This window comes from Amphibalanus amphitrite, unplaced genomic scaffold (genome assembly GCF_019059575.1).
Source record: "Amphibalanus amphitrite isolate SeventyFive unplaced genomic scaffold, NRLGWU_Aamphi_draft 000135F_arrow, whole genome shotgun sequence".
NCBI classification, from domain to species: domain Eukaryota; kingdom Metazoa; phylum Arthropoda; class Thecostraca; order Balanomorpha; family Balanidae; genus Amphibalanus; species Amphibalanus amphitrite.
The window spans coordinates 81,233-105,632 of NW_024881630.1; the positions used below are offsets into that span (position 1 = coordinate 81,233).

The 24,400-nt window shown below is 51.5% G+C and overlaps 1 protein-coding gene across 3 annotated transcripts; it reads left to right on the forward strand.

Annotated features, from left to right (window-relative positions):
• Nucleotides 1–252: 252 nt before the first annotated feature.
• Nucleotides 253–24,362, forward strand: LOC122382209 (cytoplasmic polyadenylation element-binding protein 2-like). 3 transcript variants are annotated; one of them, XM_043367254.1, is made up of 9 exons: nt 253–1,412; nt 9,726–9,828; nt 14,965–15,024; nt 16,542–16,715; nt 18,952–19,064; nt 19,893–20,103; nt 21,199–21,380; nt 21,793–21,903; nt 22,191–24,362. In XM_043367254.1, exons 1-9 carry the CDS (start codon nt 387–389, stop codon nt 22,305–22,307), a joined length of 2,097 nt encoding a protein of 698 aa, XP_043223189.1. In that variant the 5' UTR covers nt 253–386; the 3' UTR covers nt 22,308–24,362. The 3 variants fall into 3 exon arrangements, with proteins under 3 accessions (XP_043223189.1, XP_043223187.1, XP_043223188.1); XM_043367252.1 differs by lacking the exon at nt 14,965–15,024 and having other exon boundaries at nt 268–1,412; XM_043367253.1 differs by lacking the exons at nt 21,199–21,380; nt 21,793–21,903; nt 22,191–24,362 and adding an exon at nt 20,895–20,968 and having other exon boundaries at nt 269–1,412.
• The last annotated feature ends 38 nt before the right edge of the window (nt 24,363–24,400 follow it).

Consider the following 24,400-nt stretch of genomic DNA (forward strand, 5'->3'; position numbering starts at 1 on the left):
AAACAGTTTCGAAATAACGAAAGAATGAAGAAAATAAAATGAATAAGATTTACGTTGTTGTACAATTAATCAAAATAAAGATTATTTCAAAAATGATTTGGTATGTTTTAATTTATACTAGACAAAACTACTAGATATCACCTGTTTTTCACTAGCGACACCTTACGGTGTTTTAGTGAACTTTTCCAATATACAAACTTCTGGGTTTGCATTAGCGCAGAAGATTTTGGGCATTGGGAAGAAGGGGGCGAGCAGGGGGACAGTGTTTGTTTACGGAGGGTTACGGTGTTTTGGTGTGTTTGGTGACCGTGGTTTTAGGAAGTCGTTGTTTTGTGGCTATGATCCGCTAAGATTGTATCGCAATTGAACCTGGGCATTGGCATAGCATGAGTACCATTTGTTCAGATATACCCCCTGCGACTTCTTGCAGCCGTTATTTCGGAAATGCATCCCAATCAGAACTCAAGCTTGAACTGACCAATGCTGAGAAGTGTGGGCTGAAAATGCAGAGTGATTTGAGGATACAAAAGTCACCAAGCAAATCACCCAACCAGTCTTTGGCTTCAGATCAAGATGTACATTATGAAGAAAACCAAAGATTTTGTGAAGATGGCAAAAATGTGCTTGGGCTGAGCAATGTCTTGGTGAGCAATGGACGAAGTGAAGATGAGCTGTCTGACAAGTGCTTGACTAGTCAGTCAGGGGTGGCATATGAGAGTGGTGCTAGTGGTCTTTCAAGTAGTCTTAGCTTAAGCACGTCCATCCATGCAAGCCAGTCATTCACTGAGAGTTCCTCGGCCATGAATGGTAGTTCAGGTGGTTCTCCACCAAACCTATGGTCTACAACATCTGCAGATCAAAGCATCATGGGCAGAATGCAGGCAGCAAATGGTGCACAGTACCCAAGTCACTTTCCATCACACACACAGATGCATGCCTCCAATCAAAATGCATTGATTGGGGGTGGCTGTGCTTCCCAGTATAACATTGCATCACCAAGCCTTGGCCAGAGAAGACATGTAACAGCTGCACACAACATGACTCCAAGCCAAACCCAGAAGCATTATGTGGATAGCAAGAGCTACCCAGCCTGGTCAGCAGTGAGTGGATCTCAGCACAACAGCTGGGGTGCTGGAGCTCAACCACAGCAGAACCTGACTGCCATGCCTAACTGGAACAGGGTTCCAAAGGTCTCTAATCATCACCAGGTCCCCATGACTCATTTTCCAGCTAGTATGTCTGGAAACAGCTCTAGCATGGCCCAGAAGTACAACTCATTTAGCCAAGCTGGTGGAGCAGTGGTCTTCACACCAAACAAGTTCAGGAGCACTTCCTTCCCTTCCAAGGGACCTTATGGACAGCCTCCACCTTCACAGGATGCAAGAGGAAGCAACATGCTCCTTGGATATCAGGTACGTCTGCCCAATAGTCTGGAGTAATGTAAATGCATGCAGCTGATGAATTCAGATTCATAAGCTTTATTAAGCTCAACATACATAAGAATCAAAGGTTTCAGTCACCATGATTGATAGGCTGAACCCACATCTCCTGCTTTAGTTATCAATGTCCATTAGGGTGTCCCAAATTTCACGAAGTTTTCCAATTCACTTAGGATACACCGGGATCCCGTTCCTTGGTTCATTTGAACCTCACACACCAATTTATAGAGTAAACTACCGGTAAACAAGGTTGCCGCTAGTGCTCTGAAGTTTTATTTGCATTTTGGTGTTATATGATAGTGCAGCGTTGTAGTCTCCGAATGCAAAATGGGAAATATGTGTAAGCAACGTAGCAATATTACCTTCTTCGATGCTCAGTGATGCTCAGATCCCACGCACATTGCACAATGATGAAAATCCGGGTTTATGTACGCATATATACGTGTGAAACTGTGTGTGTGCGTGCCCGTATGCCTCTGTGCGTGTGTGTATGTGTGTGTGCGTGTGCGCGAGCGTGACTGCGTGCGTGCCTACCGGATAGAAGACAATGCCAGTTTTAATCTTGGTGTGGGTGATTTCATGTGCCGCTGATTTCGTTTAGGAGTAAGTGATCAAATAAAGGTCTCAGGTTAGTGCTTCAAATGTCTCGCTTCAGATCGAACAGTCTGCGGCAATGGCACACCACATAAAAGCAGATTGAACATAATCAAATTTACATTGCAGCTATGGGTATTAAGTTCACCGTACTGTCCTGAGACCGTCCACGCGTACAACAACATCGTGTCCGGCTATGAGATCCGTCTAAAATATCGTACCCTGCTCTGAGATTCGTCTAAAACATCGTATCCTATTCTTAGATCCGTCTTAAACATCGTACACTGCTCTGAGGTCCGTCTAAAACATCCTACACTGTTCTAAGGCCCATCTACACTCTACAGTCTACAAATAACGTCATCGCACCTTGCTATAATATCCGTCTACCACTACAGACCCACGTGGTCCTTCTTCGTGTGACCGTAAAGCGACCTGTGCCATGCCACCACCTGGGTCAGCGCCTGCAGCTGGTCCTCATCTTCCGTTCTGTCCATCAACTCCTGTGCCAGCTTCACTCCGCGATCCGCTCCATCATTCACAACTGCCAGGCTGTCGACGTATTTGTGAACTGCGTTGTAACCTGAGATACTTTTGCATTTTTTGACAGGCTCTTGCAACCATTCGAGGACGCACTAATCCAGAATCTGGATGAGTGCGCCCTCGAATGGTTGCACCGGGCACCCGGCTATGATAATCATATGAGTGCGCCCTCGAATGGTTGCAAGAGCTTGTCAAAAATGGAAAATTATCTCAGGTTACAACGCAGTTCACAAATACGTCAACAGCCTGGCAGTTGTGAATGATGGAGCGGATCGCGGAGTGAAGCTGGCACAGGAGATGATGGACAGAACGCGAGATGAGGACCAGCTGCAGGCGCTGGCCCAGGTGGTGGCAAAGCACAGGTCGCTTTACGGTCACACGAAGAAGGACGTTACATGGGTCTGTAGTGGTAGACAGATATTAAACAGGGTGCGATGACGTTACGTGTAGACCGTAGAGTGTAAATGGACCTCAGAGCAGTGTACAATGTTTAAGACGGATCTAAGAATAGGATACGATGTTTTAGACGAATGTCAGAGCAGGGTACGATATTTTAGACGGATCTCATAGCCGGGCACGATGTTGTTGTACGCGTGGACGGTCTCAGGACAGTGTACGGTGAACTTAATACCCATAGCTGCAATGTAAATTTGATTATGTTCAATCTGCGTTTATGTGGTGTGCCATTGCCGCAGACTGTTCGATCTGAAGCGAGACATTTGAAGCACTAACCTGAGACCTTTATTTGATCGCTTACTCCTAAACGAAATCAGCGGCACATGAAATCACCCACACCAAGATTAAAACTGGCATTGCCTTCTATCCGGTAGGCACGCACGCAGTCACGCTCGCGCACACGCACACACACATACACACACGCACAGAGGCATACGGGCACGCACACACACAGTTTTACACGTATGTATGCGTACATAAACCCGGATTTTCATCATTGTGCAATGTGCGTGGGATCTGAGCATCACTGAGCATCGAAGAAGGTAATATTGCTACGTTGCTTACACATATTTCCCATTTAGCATTCGGAGACTACAACGCTGCACTATCATATAACACCAAAATGCAAATAAAACTTCAGAGCACTAGCGGCAACCTTGTTTACCGGTAGTTTACTCTATAAATTGGTGTGTGAGGTTCAAATGAACCAAGGAACGGGATCCCGGTGTATCCTAAGTGAATTGGAAAACTTCGTGAAATTTGGGACACCCTAATGTCCATTATTATGTTTTTGAAACATTGATTATCATGCATCATGCCACTTTGTCTCTTCTGTTGTCCTCAATGGCTTAGCTCAAGTGCAAAGACATCTCTCCAAAAGAAGTGGATGCATTCTAGCCAATGGGTACTGTTGACTGAACAGCTGCCTTCATTTTTCAACAGTTTATCAAGGCAACACAATCTGGCACTCAATGGACCTCAGAGTTTTTTGTGCCTATCTATATTACTATTTGAGGAGGGTGCGTCTGTCCATTACCGAGGTCCCGACTTGATGGTGCTTTGCGTGGACTACAGGCCAGACCGTTGCACCTAGCCCGGTGAAATTTGCACAACTTATAGATCAAGGATGCGCGACGTGCCTTTGAGGGGTCTCAGCTCGATCGGATTGATAGGGAGCGCGTGGCGCGTGCTCAAAAAGTGCAAATTCGCGTCATAGACTTTACATGTATAAATCGGCGTGCGAAATCGGGCGAAAACGGCTAATTTTGGCCGACACGGGTCCGGTCCAGGTGCGATATCTTGGTGACCAGGGGTCCGATCGGCACTGGGAAAACGATATCGTGTAAATAGTTGAACGGGCTATCGAGTGGTGTGCGGTGCAGGGGATGGCACGCGCCACGTGCACCGGGGAGGGCACTTTTGTTGAAAAAATGCGGTTTTTGAAGGATTTTGGAATTGATTTTATTTTTAGGTGACCGTTAAACGGAGCGAGTTGGAACAACGCCTGTTGGCAAGAGAAATGTACCGCCTCTCATATAAAAATTGTGAAAAGCTGATTGATCCAAATCAAGGTGGTACAAATCACGGGAGAAAATGGTGTTTGTCAATTTTGTGTCACTTTATTTATCACACGGGTTTTGCTCCATGATCTGATATCTCTGGCAATTAAAAATGGCACCGTTGGAAAGAGCATTCAATTATGTCCAATATTCACTCTTCATTTTTGCATGACGGGCAACAGTATTCTTAAAAATGTAAATGTCCCAAACCATTACATTGCCATTTTTAGCGAAATTCATCGATGGCCCTCAAAAGACTTCACGCCAGTTTTCGAATCATGATAATACGACATGATAATACGACACGGGCACCTCGATGCGATGGATCTTTTTTGTTTCACTACAAAATGTTTGGCCGTCAAAAAGCAATCGAACGAAGTGGATACCAACCAAATCGACACAGACCAACCCAATACCCACGGGTCAAAAATAACCCTTCTTCGCGTTGCGGAGCACGCGGGTAACCCTAGTCATACCCACTTACCTACTGTAAATATTAAAAATCAATCAATAGAGCTGTGAAATCAATATTTTGATTTATTTGCAAGGTTGTCTGCTTCTAACTGTGTTTTGGGATGGTATGTTATTTTATATCCTGTCCATGACTCCATAAACTCTGACTGAGCTGTCATCAATTGTTATTGTTATTGTTGTTAGTCCCTCTATTTCAGTGTATCCATTTTTAATCTCCAGTTAGCTTGTGTTGTGATTCAAGTGATATTCACTTAGTCGCTTGTTTGATTACCTAGTTCATTTTTTTTTAATTGAACTCTTTTTTGCTCCTGCTCTGCCTATATCCTGCCCGGCCCATGGTCGCGCTCTTTTAGCACGGCGCGCCGTGCGTAAACCGTCGGCTGCCCCGACTGACACGTGGACCGGTCGGCAGTGCCGTAAATATTGACACGGCCGCCGGCGGCGTTTTACGGGGCGCAGCGCGGCCCATGGCGCAGCGCCGCCGCTCGTCAGTGCGGCGCGCTCTATTGATTGTGCACTGCCGCCGGGCCCGGCGGGCGCTACGTCTGCAGCCGCGGCCCGTCACCGCGGCACGCCATCCGGCGACCCGCGGCGGACCGACGCACAGTCGCCGCCGTCGCCCGTCCGGCGTCCACTACCAGCCAACTGATGGCGGAATATCCGGATGGCGTATGCGTTCCGCATTTACCGCTGACAGTTCAGAGCTGGTTTTGTGATCAAGAGGCCAGGACAGTATCGTTATTTTCCGTTTTCATGTTCAATAGCCTGCAACGTGCATTTTAGATTATATATCTTGGAAGTTCATATGTGGGTCCGGTCACAGTATAATAATGATTTTTTTTATTGAGTCGCTAAGTTTGAATGCTACACATTATGAAGAGAGCCTAGAAGAACCATTATTTCTATCCTGGGACAGTGCTCGCTAAAAATGGTGGGTATACGGCAGTTGGCATGGTTACGAAGTTCAGCGGCGGTGCTTGCAAATGATCTGGGGCGTATTAGCTGGTGTCTGTCCGAGTGGAGGGCTCAATGGGGGGGGGGGGGATTTGGGAGTGGAGAGGGACTATCGATTTGGCACAGATCAGCTGGGCTGTATTCGTGACAGGGGTCCTGTCCCCAATCGCCCGGCCGTCGGTGCCGGTGACGGGCGGTGCATGCGTTCGGTAGGGTCCGATGTCCGGTTAATCGGCTATCGAGACTCGGGCCCGCGGCCGTCGCGTCGGTGGGCGTCCCACACCTCTCGTGCCCAGTGTCCATGGATGAGTATGTGGGCGACGCGGCCGATCGACCATTTGGGGCTAAGGTACCCGCACCCCGCCGGTCTGCTGCTGATTTTTCGATTATGTCCGGGCTGAAAATATCCATATAGCCATCAGAACAGCCATCTATCTTATTTGATGTCCTGTTTGTGTTCCAACACTCATCCCATTAAGTTGTACCATTTGAGCTACGCTGTGACTTGAAAGGGGCGTCCCAACAGCATTTGATAAACGCTCGAGCCTCGAATTCTACGGAGAGCAAATGCTGCAGTGGATGAGACGAATATCTTCCTTCTTATCTTACATAATAATGTGTGGCGATAAGACGCAAACTGTGCTGAGAAATGCAACTTCCTGGTAGGCATTGGTGCTGGTTGCTGTACCGCTCCGGGAAATGGACTGTGCACGCGGGTGTTTGCCCGGCGGGGTGGCAGAAGCTGGCGGCCTTGGCTGAGATGACCTCGCAGGTCGTCACCCTCGCTCCGGCCTCTGCCCAAGTCCCCCCCCCCCCGCCTTCGCAGCCCGTTGCCATGCGCACGTGACTGTGTGGAGGACGCCACCGTCTCGCTGTGCTCCTCGCCTCCAGTGCCGGCGCCACCTGACCTTGTTCGGAACCGGTTCTTCTCGTGGAAACGATCGGTGGCTTGAGAACTGACATCACTGCGGGACATTTAACAGGACGACGCGCGATGCCATCCCGATGGCGGACCGCCCCGGCTGGTCTCGCTGATTAGCAGGAGACCGTTCTGTCGGTGCGGCACACTGATCCCATTTTACCGCGCGGGCCGGCCGACCGGTGGGCTGCGCCTGCCCCCGCCCACCTCCCGTCACACATCGATTTATCGGTGGCGCGCGCGGCCGCGCGAACGCCGCCTCCCCATCGACATCCAATCTGACCGGACCGGGGGCGGCTAATATACTGGCCGGAAATCGTCCCGGCCTCCGTATTGAATTATGCCTTGGCAGCGCTCTCCCCCGCGACGCGCTTCGAGCGGGCATTAAATTGGGGAAATGGTCGCTAAACTCTTGGCCGACTCAGCGAGTCGCGCAGCTGTAAAAAGGGTGCCGCGACTTAGCCGCCCATAAAACGTTTCCTCAGTTCAGGCAATGATATTTTGAGGAGCGATTGTTCAATGGAGCGAGATTGCCACCAGTATCTGCCTCTCTGGTCTCTGTCATCTTCGGTGCGCTACAGTGTCGTTGTGCGCAGGATAGCCTCGTTCCGTTTCTTGTCCAGTTAGTGTACAGGTCTCGCGAGATTAAGCGGTAGGTTTTGCACTTTTACATTTCCGGTTATATCTCAGAAACTAATCGATCTACGATGAAGCCATTTTACACGATCATGGCCGGCTTGTTACCCAACAAGTCGATCGCATCTTCAACACTTAAAAGCTTAAGACGACGAAGATATAGCCTGAAGTACACTAAATTTTCTAGGTGCAAAACCTACCGCTAAAACCCGCGAGACCTGTACACTGTGGAACCATTCTGTTGGTCCCTACCTGTACGACCTGACAGTGGCGGGTTGTTTATCAACCGGGCCTGTCGGTCGCCTTTTGGAAAACAGCTGCCCGGAAGCGATGGGATATGTGCGGCGTGCTCCCTTGGGGCAGGCAGTCGGTGGCTGTCGATCCGCTCCCTGAGAACGGTCCAGTCGTTCCTTACCTTGGGGACGGATGTATCACATTTTTTTTTTTTTTTTGCTCGGCCAGCCTAGTGCCAGTCTCGAGCGGTGGGACAGTTAGCCCGGCAATTTTGGCCGGGATGCAAAAGTTACGTTAAACCGGTTTATGTTAACCCGGGAGCAAATAACAACGTGGGAGCCTATCTTAAGTGTGGCAAAGCTAACGAGGTACTTACTGACAACAGAGCAGTGTTCTTTTCGTCTTCGGTCAGGTTTTCTCAGGCCGAGTAATCAGCAGTCCATTCTATGCTAATGCATAAAGCATCGTTTCGGCTCTTCCTGGCTGGCGAGTCAGCTGTTCAGCTCTGCCGGAGCGGCTAAATTTATACGTCCACCACCGGAAATAAGCATGGTGTTCTAGAAATTGAGTTGATAGTTGGGATTTTATATGCGTCGTATGTCTTGTTCATGGCTTGTTTACCAACCATTCGAAGTCGATTTCAATTGTTGTGACACTCTGGTATGGATATAAATTCACAGCTGTAAGTTTAGAGGTGTCTGGAGAACGAGGAAGTGATGTTGTGGAGATGTGATTTTAAACGTCCCAGCCAAGTTTCGTGTAGTGTTTAACCATTTCTATGCGCACTGAAGTGCGTCGGCAGTCGCCCATTTTTAAGGCACAAGGGGCACTAAATAAGTGCCGCAAAAATGTGCTATAATGTTGCAGTTTGTTGTTTGTTTAAAAAGGTGCTTATAGTTATTGCAGCTGGAAACTGCATGCACGGCGTCGCTTCTACGATGTAACTTTCAAATGTCGGACAAAAGAATCTGACTTTCCAAATATAACTTTTTCCGTATGACCACCCTTCTGCTTTCAAAATCAGCATTTATCCGAACGGCCTTACAAGGAATGTCGCCCCGCCCTGGACCAGTTTGGTCCCTACCACGGTCCCACTGTCCCGGCCTCAGCCCTTCCCGGCTCAGTCCCGGTCACCTTTCCTACCCAGAGACCCCTGTCGCCCCCCCCCCTCCCCGTCGTGACCCCGCTCAGGTCACCTCCCCGACGACGGCTCGGGGTTTCCCGTGCCTCCCCCGATGAGCTGGCAGAGCAGGCTGTCGGCACAGGGCTCCAGCCACGCTGCCGGGCCGGGCCGATCCCAGTCCGGGACGAGTTACGACTCTGTTTACACGAAAACACGAGCTGGCGTGCCACGTCGGGCTGGGCTGCCGTAAGGAGATACGGATAGGGGGCGTGTTGATATATTTCGTACAGTTTCCGGTGTGACGCCGTGATTTTCTTGAAAACTGGCTATGACCTGCTGTTTTTTCTTATGATAGTTGCTAACGAGCCTTTGTTTTGGGTCTCCTCATTACGGCACTTTTCTCTTAACCTTACGACAGCCTAAGGGTTCTACCACCCTTTTTGCCGATGTGGCTGGCTGCTATGTGGTCTATTTCCAAGCGTCATCCTGCCGGACACACGAGTGCCTGAGCGCCAAGTACTGCTCAAAGCTACCGTCTAGCCTGACCCAGCCAATGGGTAGGCGGATTACGCGGCTCCGAGTTTTGCCGGGGCGCTCCGGTAGCGGCAGTTATCTCCACCGGCTCTGGATTGGGAGCTGGGTGTGTTGGTGGTACGATGCTAGCAGGATGGCCCAGTGTGATGTAGTGTGGTGCAGGCTGTCCATCCCGTTCGCTGTTTTGGAGGAATATGTTCACCGCTCGAATTCCTAACTGAGTCAGCTGCAGTGGTCTGACGTTCGCTGCGGCGCTGTTTCAGGATCGGAGCGGCCTCTGCTCGGTGGCGGAGCCGAGCCCTCTGGACACGATGCGCTCACTGGAGCACTACCTGACGGACATGGTGCGCGGCTGTGGAGACGCCGGTAAGTGGTGCTCCGGGCTGAGCCGGCGCTGAGCCCGGCAATCCGGGCCGGCAGTCGGGCAGGACACGAACGGAAACGGCCGCTGCCGGCGCAGCGGTGCAGTGGGCGGACGGCGGGAGATCGTGCGGGGGGGGGGTGCTCTGACACCGGTTGGGCGGACGACAGGTGTTTTTTTTTTTTAGGAAGTGGTGGTGTATTTTTGTGTATTCTGGATGCAATGATTAGTACCTTATTATTGATGCCCTGTGTTTTTGTTTTCGAAAAACGGCATAGCACATGACGTCACCCAACACCATGAACTAACTATTTTAACTAGTCACTCTTTTCATATTACCACTTTTGAAATGATGTTATCTTAATGGGAAGGCTGAGACTGTATGCATTTTCTTCAACCCCTCTGGCTACGTAAAACTGCTGAGCGAATGGTAAAGGTGACATTTCTCAAGTAAGCATGAGTGTTACTGTTCACAATCCGAATTCGTGTGCATCAATGAGAAAGGCACAGTGCTCGCCACTACTGCAACGATCGTACTACAAGGTTGCAGGCTCCGGCTATTGCAAACACAACTGAGGGTGGACCTGCTGTCGGTTGATGTTTGGCCTCACTATTACTTAGTTTCGCTCTGTCCCTACACAAATACGTAGTTGTGCTCTCTGCAGCTCGCCTTGTTGACTCTCCTGCTGTCGGTGGACCTGCTGTCGGTTGATGTTTGGCCTCACTACTAGTGGTTTCGCTCTGTCCCTACCCAAATACGTAGTTGTGTTCCCTGCAGCTCGCTTTGTTGACTCTCCGTAATGTAATTAGTCGCCCTGCAATATGTGCCAACTTCTATCGTGATTCAGAACCATCGTGAGGCGGTTGGAGCCGCCGTCTGCGCTCATTAGGTCTCCTGGGGTGACTGATTGTAATTTGCTGATGACTATGTCACTCCGGGTAGTTTGCTTTTGAAGCCTGGTAGTTGGGGTTGTACTTTGATCTAGAGACAGAAGTGTGCCACATGTTGGCTTAACCCTATTCCTGGCGGGCTCCGCCGGGACAAGAAACTGGCGGGGGGGGGGCCGATTCGGCCCCCCCCTGAGATCTCGAGAACGAAGCAAGATAGCGACAAGCGGTAAACGGCATCGGATACGCACGGTCAAGATCTACAATTTTTACTAAGGTCATTTTCAGGTCAGGTCAAAGATGACGTCACAGGGGTCGAAAAAGTCAAAATGGCGGCACTAGATATGGAGAGAGTTTTTCTCGAATAACTTTCGAATTAGTCAAGATAGGAACAAACTAAGGGCATCATCGTGATCCTCTCGTCAATCCGCATCGAATGATATATATGTTGACCTCGAAAGGTCAAGGTCAAAGGTTGACCTCAGGTCACGTGACCTCGAGGTCATCATGTATATCATTCGATGCGTCTTGACGAGCTGAACACAATGAGACCATCCACGCGTCTGTATCTTGTTCCTGTACGGAGTTATTGGCCAAAAACCTTTGGTGACCTTTGATGACGTCACATGACCTCACAGCTGCCCAACAGCAAAACAGACCTCAAGGTAGTGAAGGTTGATCGTATATGAAGTCATGTATGGTATATGGGGCCATTCCGACCCGTTTTAGTGGTAAAAACAGGGAGTTGATTTTTCCCCCATTGACTTATAATGGGGAGGTCGCGAAATTGACCTGACCTTAGGTCACCGATATCAAAATTCCGAGATAAACAAATTGCACATACTGGTACCCTAACTAAACCCTGAAGAGAAGAAATTGATCGGTCAAAAACTCTAGCTCTGGCGTGATTGCAAACTTTTCTGAGGTAGCGTCACCAAACCGCCTCTGGTGACCTGACCTGAGGTCAGATCAACTCAAAATTTTCAGACATGTTGCGTAGAAGCCTTTTAGGAAAAGTCAGAAAATTTGAGCTTCCTAGCTCAACGCGTTTGGGAGATATAACCAAAAAACCTCAGGGGGGGCTCCTGAGGCCCCCCCCCCCCGCCAGGAATAGGGTTAACCCGCGCCCCACTGGGGGGGGGCTATTCATAGCCCCCCCCCCTTCCCGTTTTTCTACAATAACTTCCAACCAAACCACTTGACGTATCAACGCCAAACTTTCAGTACCTTCGGCGGCATCAATTTGACACCTTGTGTCAAAATTTGAACTTCGTAGCTACCATAGGTCGGCCAGAAATGACGTCAGAGTGACGTCATGTTCGGCCGATTTCGACGCAAAACATTGAACCACGGCAATCGCTCCCAAGAGCTCAGTTTTTAAGCTAGATCCAATTTCTTTGCATGAGAGGACTCAGAATTGACTGCGCTATCAAACTGCTATCTCGGATTTTCAACATTTTGAAAGTTTTGAAAATTTCATATAATAATATTAAAAATTTATATTTTTATATTTTTTCAAAAAGTTTTTGACTTTTCGAAAGAAAAAAAACGGAATATATGTGACAGAACGCATGCTTATGACTAACTCTAGCAAGTTTTAGCTAAATATCTTCAAAAATGGCCAAGTTATACGCATTATTGCAAAAAATTCACAATTATTAATTTTTCAAATCAATTTTTCAGTACGTATTTGACATCGTACACTAACATAAATAGCACCATCGTGTTCCTGAGCTCAAACTGCATCGAATAGACACCTTTTTTGTTGAAAAAATTCAACTTCAAAATTTGACCTTTTTTACCTGAAAGTGACCTGACTTAAGCTAAATTCGACTCAAAATGACCTCGAATGACACAGACGACATCGAATTCGAAATCTATGGCCTAAATGGACCGTAAAACATGTGTCACGTGACCGACGCATGATATAATATTTCCGTGACCTGTGATGACCTGATCCTGACCTGAAAATCAAAGTACAAGTTTGGTACCCTCAAGGTATCTAGAGCATCTGTTCACGAGTGTGGAAACCAAAAATGAGCCTGATCTGACAGCAAGTTTTTGCTAAATATCTTCAAAAATGGCCAAGTTATACGCATTATTGCAAAAAATTCACAATTATTAATTTTCCAAATCAATTTTTCAGTACGTATTTGACATCGTACACCAATATAAATAGCACCATCGTGTTCCTGAGCTCAAACTGCATCGAATAGACACCTTTTTTGTTGAAAATTTCAACTTCAAAATTTGACCTTTTTTGACCTGAAAGTGACCTGACCTAAGCTAAATTCGACTCAAAATGACCTCGAATGACACAGACAACATCGAATTCGAAATCTATGGCCTAAATGGACCATAAAACATGTGTCACGTGACCGACGCATGATATAATATTTCCGTGACCTGTGATGACCTGACCCTGACCTGAAAATCAAAGTACAAGTTTGGTGCCCTCAAGGTATCTAGAGCATCTGTTCACGAGTGTGGAAACCAAAAATGAGCCTGATCTGACTTGTAAGACGGCGGCCAGAGCCCAAAATGTGAACAAGCCAAAATGCTAATAATTTTTACTTTGACCTGACTTGTGACGTCATCGGTGACCTCGAGGTCAATGAAATTAGGTTTCGCTCGACAGTTTTTCCGGGGCTATCAGACGCCGTTTGAATTTTGACGTTCGGCCTAGTAGTTTCGGAGGGGGGGCTATGGAGAGCCCCCCCCCCCCCCCAGTAGGGCGTGTTGTACGCAGACCCCAGTGGGGCGCGGGTTAAGATACCCTGTCCCCTGACCTTATGAAACCTGGCTTTGTGGTAATTGCAGTTGTAAGGCACTGGCTTGTATGCTTGTAGAAATACGATGCGTCTTCGTTTCGGTTTCGGTAGATATTTCTAACTTCCTTATAAAACTTCGTTAGATTTTTTCCCTATCTTAGCTACTATGCGTACAAAGTGAGCACATTTGGTAATTGATCCTCGACATTTGAAAAAAAAAAGATTCTAAGAAGGCCTTGCCGCTCTCAGCTCACCACACCTTCTCAATGCGATATCCTAGGGACGGGGTGACTGAGCCTCTGCCCGTGGAAACCCTTCAAGTCGACCCGCCCCGCTCATTACTTCCTTCCACGCTCCCGTCGTCGGTCGACGAGGCAGATGGTGTTTTTGTCAGTGCCTGCGCTGTTCGCCCGAACGGACCAGTTTTTTTGGTGGCGGCTGCCATTGCCAAGGTCAGGGTTGCAACGTCTGCCTGGACATTGTCGTCCGCCGCGGCTGCCAGGCTGCCGTGCTGGGACGGTATCCGCTCAGTTTCTGAGAGTGATACCGTGACCGTAGCTGTGGGTTTTGTCGTGCTGGGACGGTATCAGCTCAGTTGCTGGGAGTGGTGTGCCGTCGGTCGGCGACCGTTTGCTGTGGTCACGTGAACCCGCACGCGGCCGTGCACGGGAGCTGGCTCGGTGGCCGGCTCAATACGAGCCGCTATTGTCGGACATCGATCCCGGCGGCGGCACGGCAGGACGGCCGGCGGTGGCCGCTCTCCGCGTCCGGATCCGAGCGAGCGGCGGGCATCGCTGTCAGGGCCGGTCTACTGGCAATCACCTTCCTCAACCGAGCCAGAGTGGTCCGCCGGCGATCACCATCCTCCGGGGCCGAAATAATATTGTATACTTACGACCTTCTTTAGTGCAGGCCCTAAACGGTAAGCCGATCGGCTCTTGCCGTGAATGTGTGACAGACGATATGGGTCGGGCTGGTCCCCGGCGGCGGGTAGTCCGCGAGGCTGGTCGGTGGGTTCGCCTCGCCCCCATCCACCCGTTCGGTTCGTTCCCATCCACCCGCAATCATTACTGGTCGCCCGGAACACCGGGCACACAGCCGGCGTGGCACCGGTTGACCCCGGCACCTGCTGCAGGGCACAGCAGGTCCGATAGTTGACGACTGTGTATGTGTGCGACGCATGTGATATACCTCAGGCTGGTAGATACATATATTGCCCTTTGATGGGCCTGGAGAAATAAGACAGGAATACGCTACTTGCTAACAATTCAGTTTCAGACACAACTTGCAAAGAACCTTTGGCTTAGTATACCTACTGTTCAAAAACTTAAAACCAATAGCAAAAAGACGCCTGTTTCCTTCTGCGGCACCGCGATACAAATCCAATTTAGTGTGCTAAGACGATGTGACGGGGTTTCATGAACGATATACCAATAAAATAATTTTACCACCGGCTGAGTGCGAACGTTTGTGTTGTTGCAGGGTACTTGAACGGCGGCGGTAACGGTGGTGTTGGCCTGCACTCGCTGGGACAGCTGCAGGGTAAGTCATAGCCGAGCTCCCTTCCGCCTAGACCTGGGGTCATTGCGGAGCATCTCCCCTCTCCCCGAATATTTTGGCTCCAGAGTGACGCAATTTCCACATGCTGACGTCTGTCTGTGCTGCCGTCGTTTCCCCACCTTTCCGAAAGTTTCACCTGGCATGTGGGTGGCGCAGGCTTGCTCGACGTTACCGCTCTGTTTAGAATGCCAGTCGCCTCCGCGGGCTCGGGAATCGGAGTGGAGTCCCGTTCCGCTCCGCGAGTCCTGTATGATTAACATTGCTTATCGCCTGCAGTGGTGGCTGCTCGTCGTGCGTTTTGGTCTGCAGTTTTCATTGGGTTCTGAGTGCTCGACGGTCCACTTTGCCAACCAGTGGGGTTGGACACTGCCCTGCGGGCCGTTGGCCCATCCGGCTTTCTGCCCCTGATAGTCTAGCTTGCTCAGAAGTCGGGATCGGTGTTCCGTTGCGCTCACCAATCGCCGTTCTCCGCTGGCCGGCCGGCTGGATGAAAGCTGCCGATATCGGTGTTATTTGCACACGCTGCCTGTCGGCTTCGTTTCATCAATCATCCGCCCGTTTCATTTGTTACCCGATCTTGTCAGTGTATTTGCTGGCGAATTGCAATACCTGTCACATCAAACGCACATTGACTCTGCAATTCTGCATGCAGCCAACCATTAGTGAACCTCCTCCCACCAGGGAACTGTTCTCGGAGGCATTTGAGGTTAATTAGAGTAGCCCGGACAGCGCGACAGCATATGCAAATTGGATGCTTGAGCCGGCTGGGGAGCTGCTAACCGTCGGTAAAAGATTGCTCTACTTCCAAACGAACATTTCCAAAATTACACTCGGCCAGTCATCGATCACCAGGCCCCTGTGTTTAGCGCGAAGTACGTCAACGAAGGCAGCTCCGCAGTGCGTACTGAGTCATCAGTTTCCAGCCCGGTACCAGGCTCCAGTCAAACTGCACAATTTTCCCAAACGACCGATTAGCGGCGGAAGCTGTTCCTGTCATTGGTAGCTCCATTCAAACCCGAGTCCGTACCCGGTCTGGACCGGCAGCCACACCGCCACACGGGCTGGCAGAGGAGGTGTTATTTCCAGTGGGGTCGTGATTAGTTCGCTCTTTAGGGCTACCGTACTGCCTGTCCGATAAGTTGTCCATCGCGTGTCGCGGTGGTCCTACCGGGTCTCGTACCGGGCTGTACCGGTCGGTCGGCGCGTGCTGCATGTCCCGGAGGAGGAGGGGGTCGTTTTGGTGGGCTGATGGCGGTGTGTGGTCGTACACGCGCGCGCAGAGCTGGGTATATAACGTATGTGCGTGCGTGCGTGGTGAGTTAAATGGGTAGTGGTGAGAGGCTGGGTAATCGCTGGCGTTTTCCGCCTCCTTGGCAGAGTGACCTTATGCGGCAGTGGACCAATACAAACAATCACGTCGTGTTCCGTGTACCGTGCGGTTGTAACTGTGTCCTGTCCCGTGCCATTAGACCCCCGCCTGACCTGTGCCGTATCCGCAGGCAAGCCGCCGTTCTTCCCTGGCCTGGACGAGGCGGCGGCCGCTCACCTGCTGGAGGGTGTGGCTGCCATCAGCCCGTGCCGCACCTCGCCCCGCTCGGCCGGATCGGCCGACAACGGCGAGCGCTTCAGCCGCAAGGTGTTCGTCGGCGGACTGCCGCCAGACATCGACGAGGGTGAGTTCCTCTGGGCGTGCCGGCTGCCGCGCTGTCGAGCACACCGCGTCCCCATGGGCCCCAGTGTATCCGATGTTTCAGTGGTAGCGGTGGGAACGTTCTGAGACGGTACTAGTTTCAACATTGAAACGACGCTTCAGTACAGAAACGGGACCCTATTCGGTCGCAGTTTTTTATCAGCAGGCTGCGAGCATGCTGCTATTTCTTGGCTCCTCATTGGTCTAATTCACGTGGTCTTTTCATTTGACCAGTGAAAGGCCAAGAAGCTCCAGCAATAACTTCCTTATGTGGGAACAACCGACAGCATGCTGATAAAAAAACAGCGACCGAACAGAGCTCGGCAGTCCGTGATGTAACTACCTAGGCTGATCCCTTTGGCTTTCAGCTGGTAGCGGCTCTCCGACTTAGTACTGACATGTGATCAGGCTGGCACGGGGCGCTGTCAACCTCCGACGTGAGCGGACGTTGCGTGTAAGCTTAGATGATATTTGTAAGCAGATCCGCGGCGTTAGGCCGTAGGCTGTGAGTGGTGAGTTGTGTGGTTACGTCCGATCGTTACACTAGCAGTGTAATCGGAGGCTGCTCTGCCTGCGCTGTCATGGTGGTGAGTGGTAGGGGATGCACCGGCTCATGTATCTGCCCATACTCAACACGACCCCTATCTAAAAACTCCCCTGTTGCGCGGTGTGCTATGTCCCAGTCCCTCGCTTTTGTGGGCTGGTATCACACACCCTGACCGTCGGGGATACCCGAGGGGATATTGACATTGCACCTGATGGCCAGCTACTGATTATCCTGTTATTATGTTCCAACTCGGGCGTACTGGCTATCTTGGCATGGCGTGCCACGTGCCTGCCGCTCCGGCATTACGATTTCTCGGGGTTCACGGGACACTCCATATCTGATCCAATCATATTTATTAGAAAGGAACCATATTACGCATGGCCCTTCGTCCGATTATCTCCCTTGGACGGAGAGAATGTCCGGCGCGATCCGCCCCACAGGTGAAGGCGAGATCCGATAAACTTTCACGCCTGCAGGTCAGCTCCGGCGCTAATTACGCGACAAACGCACGCTGGCAAGCTAACGTGGCCGAGCCGCACGTTAAGACGTTAAAGCTGGTAGGCTCGGAACTGAACCGGCTTTTTGTCATGCTAGGTGTTACTATCCTTCTGGGCGGTGCACTGCGTCAGGCTGTTTTGGAGTTCGTCAGAAATGTCATCTGTTTTTGCCACTTCTCTGGTTGTTTGTCTCTTCTCGTTAATTACGGTCGGTCCCAAAAGTTCTGGTGAACTTTCTGACGGCAGCAGCTGAGAAACCGGGACGCCGGATCTGCAGGGCCCCTGCTTATTTGATCCGGGAGCTCCCGTTTTCGCGGGGCCTTCCTCTGTGAACGTAAATAGCCGTAATGTTTGGGCGTATGGCCATAAAGTGCGATTGGAGGGGTGCGTGCGCGTCATTTAGCTCGTGCCGTTGGCCGGCGGCCGGCGCCGAACCGGGGCACCCTATCGCCACCAGCCGCTGACGCAGCCCTTTATCAAGCAGCTGCCCGATAAAGTAAGCGATGCCGGCCGGCGGTCTTTTTTCCGTGGCCGTGCGGTGGCGCAGATGACAGTTTACGAGCGCCGGAGGGGCCGTGTTTTCGACGCTCGGGCATTGAAGGGTGTCCGGTGGGGAAGACAGGGTGCTGACTGCTGAGCTCTCCCCAAATATGCACGGCGTCAGCCGCTGCGCTGTGCGGACAGCACAGTTGATTCGCTGTGTTGATATTATGGTCGTCGGACCCGGCCTGACGCCCGGATATGCTTGTTGAACGTTTTGACCATGAGCCATCTGTCTGAAGGACATAGCTTGATCATCGGGTAACATTAAAGCTTTTTTTGTGTGGCCAGAGTTGCTGGTATGCTCCAGAGTCCCGGGTCCGACTCAAGATCATCCGGTCCCAAGGGCCGAGACCCCAACGGTACTGCGGTTATGTCATCGAGCTCGTTCTCGATGATACTTTTATCAAGTAAACATCCCCGCGGCGTCTAGGCAATATGTTCCTACGCAGTTACGAACTTGCGACCTGTGAGGGCATCCTACATAGTTAATGGAAGTGGTGTGAAGCTGAAGTGTGTGAAATAACGATAACCGTACAAAAAAAAAGACAGCGTGGAGTGAGTATCTGGATGATATGATCTTCCCTGCTGTGTCTGTGTATCTGACTGTGACAGTACGTGCCCGTCCATTCCAGAGGAGATCACTGCCTCGTTCCGCCGGTTCGGTCCGCTGGTGGTCGACTGGCCGCACAAGGCCGAGTCCAAGTCCTACTTCCCGCCGAAGGGCTACGCCTTCCTGCTGTTCCAGGTGAGTACCACCCGATCGGTGATCCCTGTGTCGCTCTGACGATCGGTGGGCGACTGATTGGTTGGCTGGCGCGGAGCCACTGGCCACTGGGCAGTCGATGGTATTCTGCCTAGGCCGCCGGACCGACGGACAGCCCCAGCACCTCCTCCCCCAGGCCAAAAAGCACAGTAACGAGTCTCGATCTGGGGCAGTCGCGAACAGCTCTCAGTTTGGGTGCGACTCAGGCACCGACTGTCCCGCTGTAAACCCGATCTTTTCTCCCGCCGCACGCCGCCGGTAGCGCTCAGACACACAGTGCCATGGGGAGGAGAGGGTCGGGGAGGAGGGGGGGGGGGGGGGGGGGAGAAGGGCGTGGTGGGTCGCCGGGGCCGGGCTGTGAGCGCCGCCAGCAGGGAAAACAAACGGACTCGTCCGGCCGACCTGGGCAGCTGCCATCGATCCCAGCCGGTCCGCCGCCGGAAGGCTGAGTCCCCGTGGCTTCAGTCGCTACTCTGTTCATTGTAATTGCCAGATAGCAGGCATGTTATTCACGCGCAAGCCTGATAATGCTAGAAGTAAGGGGTTGTGGAATTGGGCTGCGTAACAAAATGAAGGAGTCGTATTCGGTTGTTTTCAGTGAATGGTGGTTGTCTATAAAATTGCTCGCTATTCTGAAAATGGACCTTTGGGCATTCCCTTGTGTAGGTTTGTTACTCTGCTACTCTTTAACTGAATTGGCTTTTGTACTGCTCAGCTCCACTTAAGTTTTGTTCGCTCTCAGGACTGGTTTATCGGCCCCTGCCCGGTGTCCCGGCCCCGCGCTGACCTGTTCTCTCCCCGCCCGGCCAGGACGAGAGCTCTGTGCAGCAGCTGATCGACACGTGCATCCAGGACGACGACAAGCTCTACCTGTGCGTCTCGTCGCCCACCATCAAGGACAAGCCGGTGCAGATTCGGCCGTGGAAGCTCTCCGACGCCGACTTTGTGCGGGACGCCTCGCTGCCGCTCGACCCCCGCAAGACGGTGTTCGTCGGTGGCGTGCCCCGCCCCCTGAAGGCCGGTATGTGGACAATGGACGACTGTTGACCTGTGAAACTGAACGCTGGAACTGATCATCGGCCATCACTAGTAGAAACAAGTCGATCTATTGCATGGCATCATATCTGTAAAACCTGCCTTGCAGTGTCAACTATGTATCCTTCATTTCTGTTTAGTATATTGTGATAATAATGTGGCCATTCCACTATAGGCACGCGGTTCATATTTAATCGATGTTTTATGTTTGTGTTAATATCCTTCACCTACTCTCTTAAAATTCTCAAATGTTACTTGTTAACCAAATTGTAGTCGAGCCTGATTAAATTATTCGTTTGCTGTTTCGATGGTTTCGATTGCCTCCACCTGCATGTGGCCACAATTTCAGCCGTTTCTATCGGTTTTTAACAAACGACCTGCATTTTATGTCTTTAGGGAGTCCTGAACTTTGGAACTTCCCAATTTTAGGAAAGTCTGGATTGCGGTGCTGGTAGCGACTTGTGTTTATCTCAGAAGTCGCCGTTTGTAATTTCCGGCGCTGTGAATTGTTGCCCCAGGGTCTTTGTAGCAGGCCTGAATATGTTGTACGAGTAGTTTTGTATTTTTGCGTGAACTGAGAGCCGCTCGTTAAAAAGTTGTGGTAAAATCTTGTGTGGATTCAACAAACTGCGAGCCCCCTAATGTATTTTCTTTCGGCTACTCGGTTACCTTTTTACAACTGCCTGGCCTCGCAAGTTGTCAGTAGCGAGTGTAGTTTAGGCTAATAGCCAATGTAGTAGCCAATGTAGGCTAATAGCCTGACCTTCTCTCCCCCAGTGGAGCTGGCGATGATCATGGACCGTCTGTACGACGGCGTGTGGCCTGACCTGACCTGACCTGACCTGACCTCTCCCGCAGTGGAGCTGGCGATGATCATGGACCGCCTGTACGGCGGCGTGTGACCTGACCTGACCTGACCTTCTCTCCTCCAGTGGAGCTGGCGATGATCATGGACCGTCTGTACGGCGGCGTGTGACCTGACCTGACCTTCTCTCCCCAGTGGAGCTGGCGATGATCATGGACCGCCTGTACGGCGGCGTGTGACCTGACCCGACCTGACCTGACCTCTGTCCTCCCTCAGTGGAGCTGGCGATGATCATGGACCGTCTGTACGGCGGCGTGTGTTACGCTGGCATTGACACGGACCCGGAGCTCAAGTACCCGAAGGGCGCCGGCCGCGTGGCCTTCAGTAACCAGCAGAGCTACATCGCCGCTATCAGCGCGCGCTTCGTGCAGCTGCAGCACGGCGACATCGACAAACGGGTCAGTTGGGCGCTGCCGGGCGGGCAGGAGGGCTGCTGGGACGGACTGGGTACTCAGTTACCGCCGTGTGTGGCTCCTGCCGCTGTGACTGTTCTGTCATCACCGCCAGTCTGGCATTTCAGCTTCAGTCGGACTTCACCAGTCTGGCGGTTTCCGCCAATAGGAGACGTCTTCGCCAGTCTGACCCGTCCGGCGTCCCAGACGTCTGACATGGCCCAAGGCTCAGACAACTGTTCATACCAGTCTGACACGCCCCATTCTGCCCTACCCGTCAGCCGGACCTGCTTCCAGCCTAATCTGCCCAGTACCCACCGCTCTTACCTGCTCAGTCTAGTCTGACCCACAACTAGTCTGAGCTCCCATCTGTCTACTGACCTCCACACCATTCTGACCATCCGGCTTGTCTCCTCAGGTGGAGGTGAAGCCGTACGTGCTCGATGACCAGATGTGCGACGAGTGCCAGGGCGTCCGCTGCAGTGGCAAGTTCGCGCCCTTCTTCTGCGCCAATGTCACCTGTCTGCAGGTGAGCCTGGCGTACCGGTGTCTCTCGGTGCGCTGTACTCTGTGCGCCGTCTGTGTCCGTGGCCAATGAAAGTTGGCTGTGGGTGTGGAATAATATAATGTGGTAATTGCCCGAGTGTTCACGGCGCTGGTGATCGCTGTTATCGCTTGTCACCTCGCAACTTTGCGTGTGGATGGGTTGATGGTTTGATCCCTGGAGCAGCCCGAATGCCTTCTGGTGACACTGGTCTGCCCGCACCAGCTATACGAGAGACGCCACTAACGCCAGTCTGTGTCTGTCTGTTTCAGTACTACTGCGAGCACTGCTGGGCGACAATCCACTCCCGTCCGGGCCGCGAGTTCCACAAACCGCTGGTGAAGGAGGGGGCCGACCGGCCGCGCGCCGTCCCCTACCGCTGGTGCTAGGGGATCGCGCCGCTGCCACGCCACGACTAGTCAACCCAGCTGCAATCACAGTCAGTCGGCGGCCGACAGACGACGACCCGTAGTTGTGTCGGCGTCAGTCCACACTGAGTCAGTCCACAGAGTCCACACAGTCTGTGACGTCTGTCCACATTCTATCAGCGTCTACCGGTGTCTGTCCACAGCCTGATGACGTTAATCCACAGTTCAGTGGCGTCGGTTCATGACACTTTAAGACGTTAATCCATTGTTCGATGGCGTCAGTTCCACATTCTAATGACGTCAGACCGCAGTCCGATCACGCCGGGCTACATCTGCCGGCGTTGATTCTGTGTGTAGGTAGCTGCTGGTAGTCTGGCTAATGCTGGCGTCCCACACAGTACCCTCTAGCGGCACCCCGCACAGCCGAGTGGCCCCTCTGTTAGTGCCATAGACTAGGCGTTAATCGCGTACAGTCGGTGGGACGCGCGGGCGGGCGGCCATAACCTCAACTTTTACCATGGATACATGTGTGTAAATATCAGTAGATTATAGTCACCTTGTAATTAATTGTCGGGCCTCTCTTGAATTCCAGTTGAGAGCCGTTTGGATACATTTTTTACTTTCGCATTTTTGTATTGTTGGCGTTGCAATTGTATATAGATTATGTACAAATAATCGGTATTTATATGATGGTTCTTGTAAAAATCGTATAGTTCCTCCTTATTTTTTGGGCTGCCTTTTTGTACCTCCCGCAATATTAACTGTTCGTACAGCCGCTGCACACATTTGGCGCAGTGCTGTGAGATCGTGATGGTGCGGCCTCCCGCACCGTATGCTCTGATTACCTGTACATAGTTGTAGTTTTGCTCGAGCCGCACGCTGCTGCGGCCCTGCACACCTTTTTGGCCGCCCGCCCTGTCAGACGCCCCCGAGTGCAGCGCTGCTTCCGACTGCGCCGGCTGCGTTCTAGCGTTCTCGACACACTAGGCATTTTCGGGAGTTTTGAGCCCGGTAGCTTCGCTACGGGGTAGGTTGAATTACATGTGATAGTCGTATTTATCCCCTAATGTGATTGACGCTAATTTATGCAATTAATTTTCTAGTTCATACATTTTTATTTTCAGTATGTTATTCACTTATTTACGGCGAATAATAGGCTAGCTATTCAGCGTGTTGCGTGTTTAGATTGACTGCTTTTCGTTAATATTTATTTTTGCGTGTGGTGTTTCGCTGCGAGTGTTTGGGCGGCGGGGCGCGCCGCTGCGCCGGCCCCCGCCGTCCTCCCTGTCAGTCCGTGTTGTGATAGTGAGCCAGGCGGCCGTCTGCCCGGAACCACATACACCAGATGCGGGTCACCATGTCAAAACGGGGCGCCGGCCGACCGCCCCGCCCCGCGCCGAGCTTTCACACGCGCCGGTCCCCAGGGCTCAGCTCCATAACCGGGCGGGCCGCGCGCCGCCGCCGCCGGGGTCCGGGCCCGTGTAACTGCCTCCGCGCCCTGTCCCCACCTCCGCTCGGTTGCGCACGTCGGCGACTGAAATTTGTGTGATGTAGAAATGTATTTTGGGTGGTTTGTACTAAATTCAGTGTATTTGATTGTGGTCCCAGTCCGTGTCCACCGGCCGCCGCGCACCGTTTGCCATTTTGTCTTGAAATCCGATGTAGCGGCTGCCGTATCCCTCAGCTCCCACCCGTGTGTGAGTTGTGTGACGGGTCGCCCCCGCCGCAGCCTCGTTGACAAGTCGTTTTTAAGGCATTTTCTAATTTTATAGTTGTGTCTGGGACCGGGGAGCCGACCGACCGCCCGGCCGCCGGGTGTCGACCCTCTTCATTTACCCATTTGGGGAGTTTTTATGGTTATTTTGTTGTCAGACGTTTTTATGTTTTATAAATAAGTAAAAACGCAAATAAATAGTGTTGTGTTTTGTTTGTACTGCAGTTTTTCTACTCCAGCTTGCCATAGTTGCCACTGATTCCGGGTTGACCGCGATTGTAACCAGTCGACCTTGGTCCGAGCGTTTATCGTCCACCTTGTATTAACTTATTGTAACTATTTCAATAAACTGCTAGTCAGCCTCCCGTGTTTTATATCAGGGCCCTGGCTAGGTCCAGCG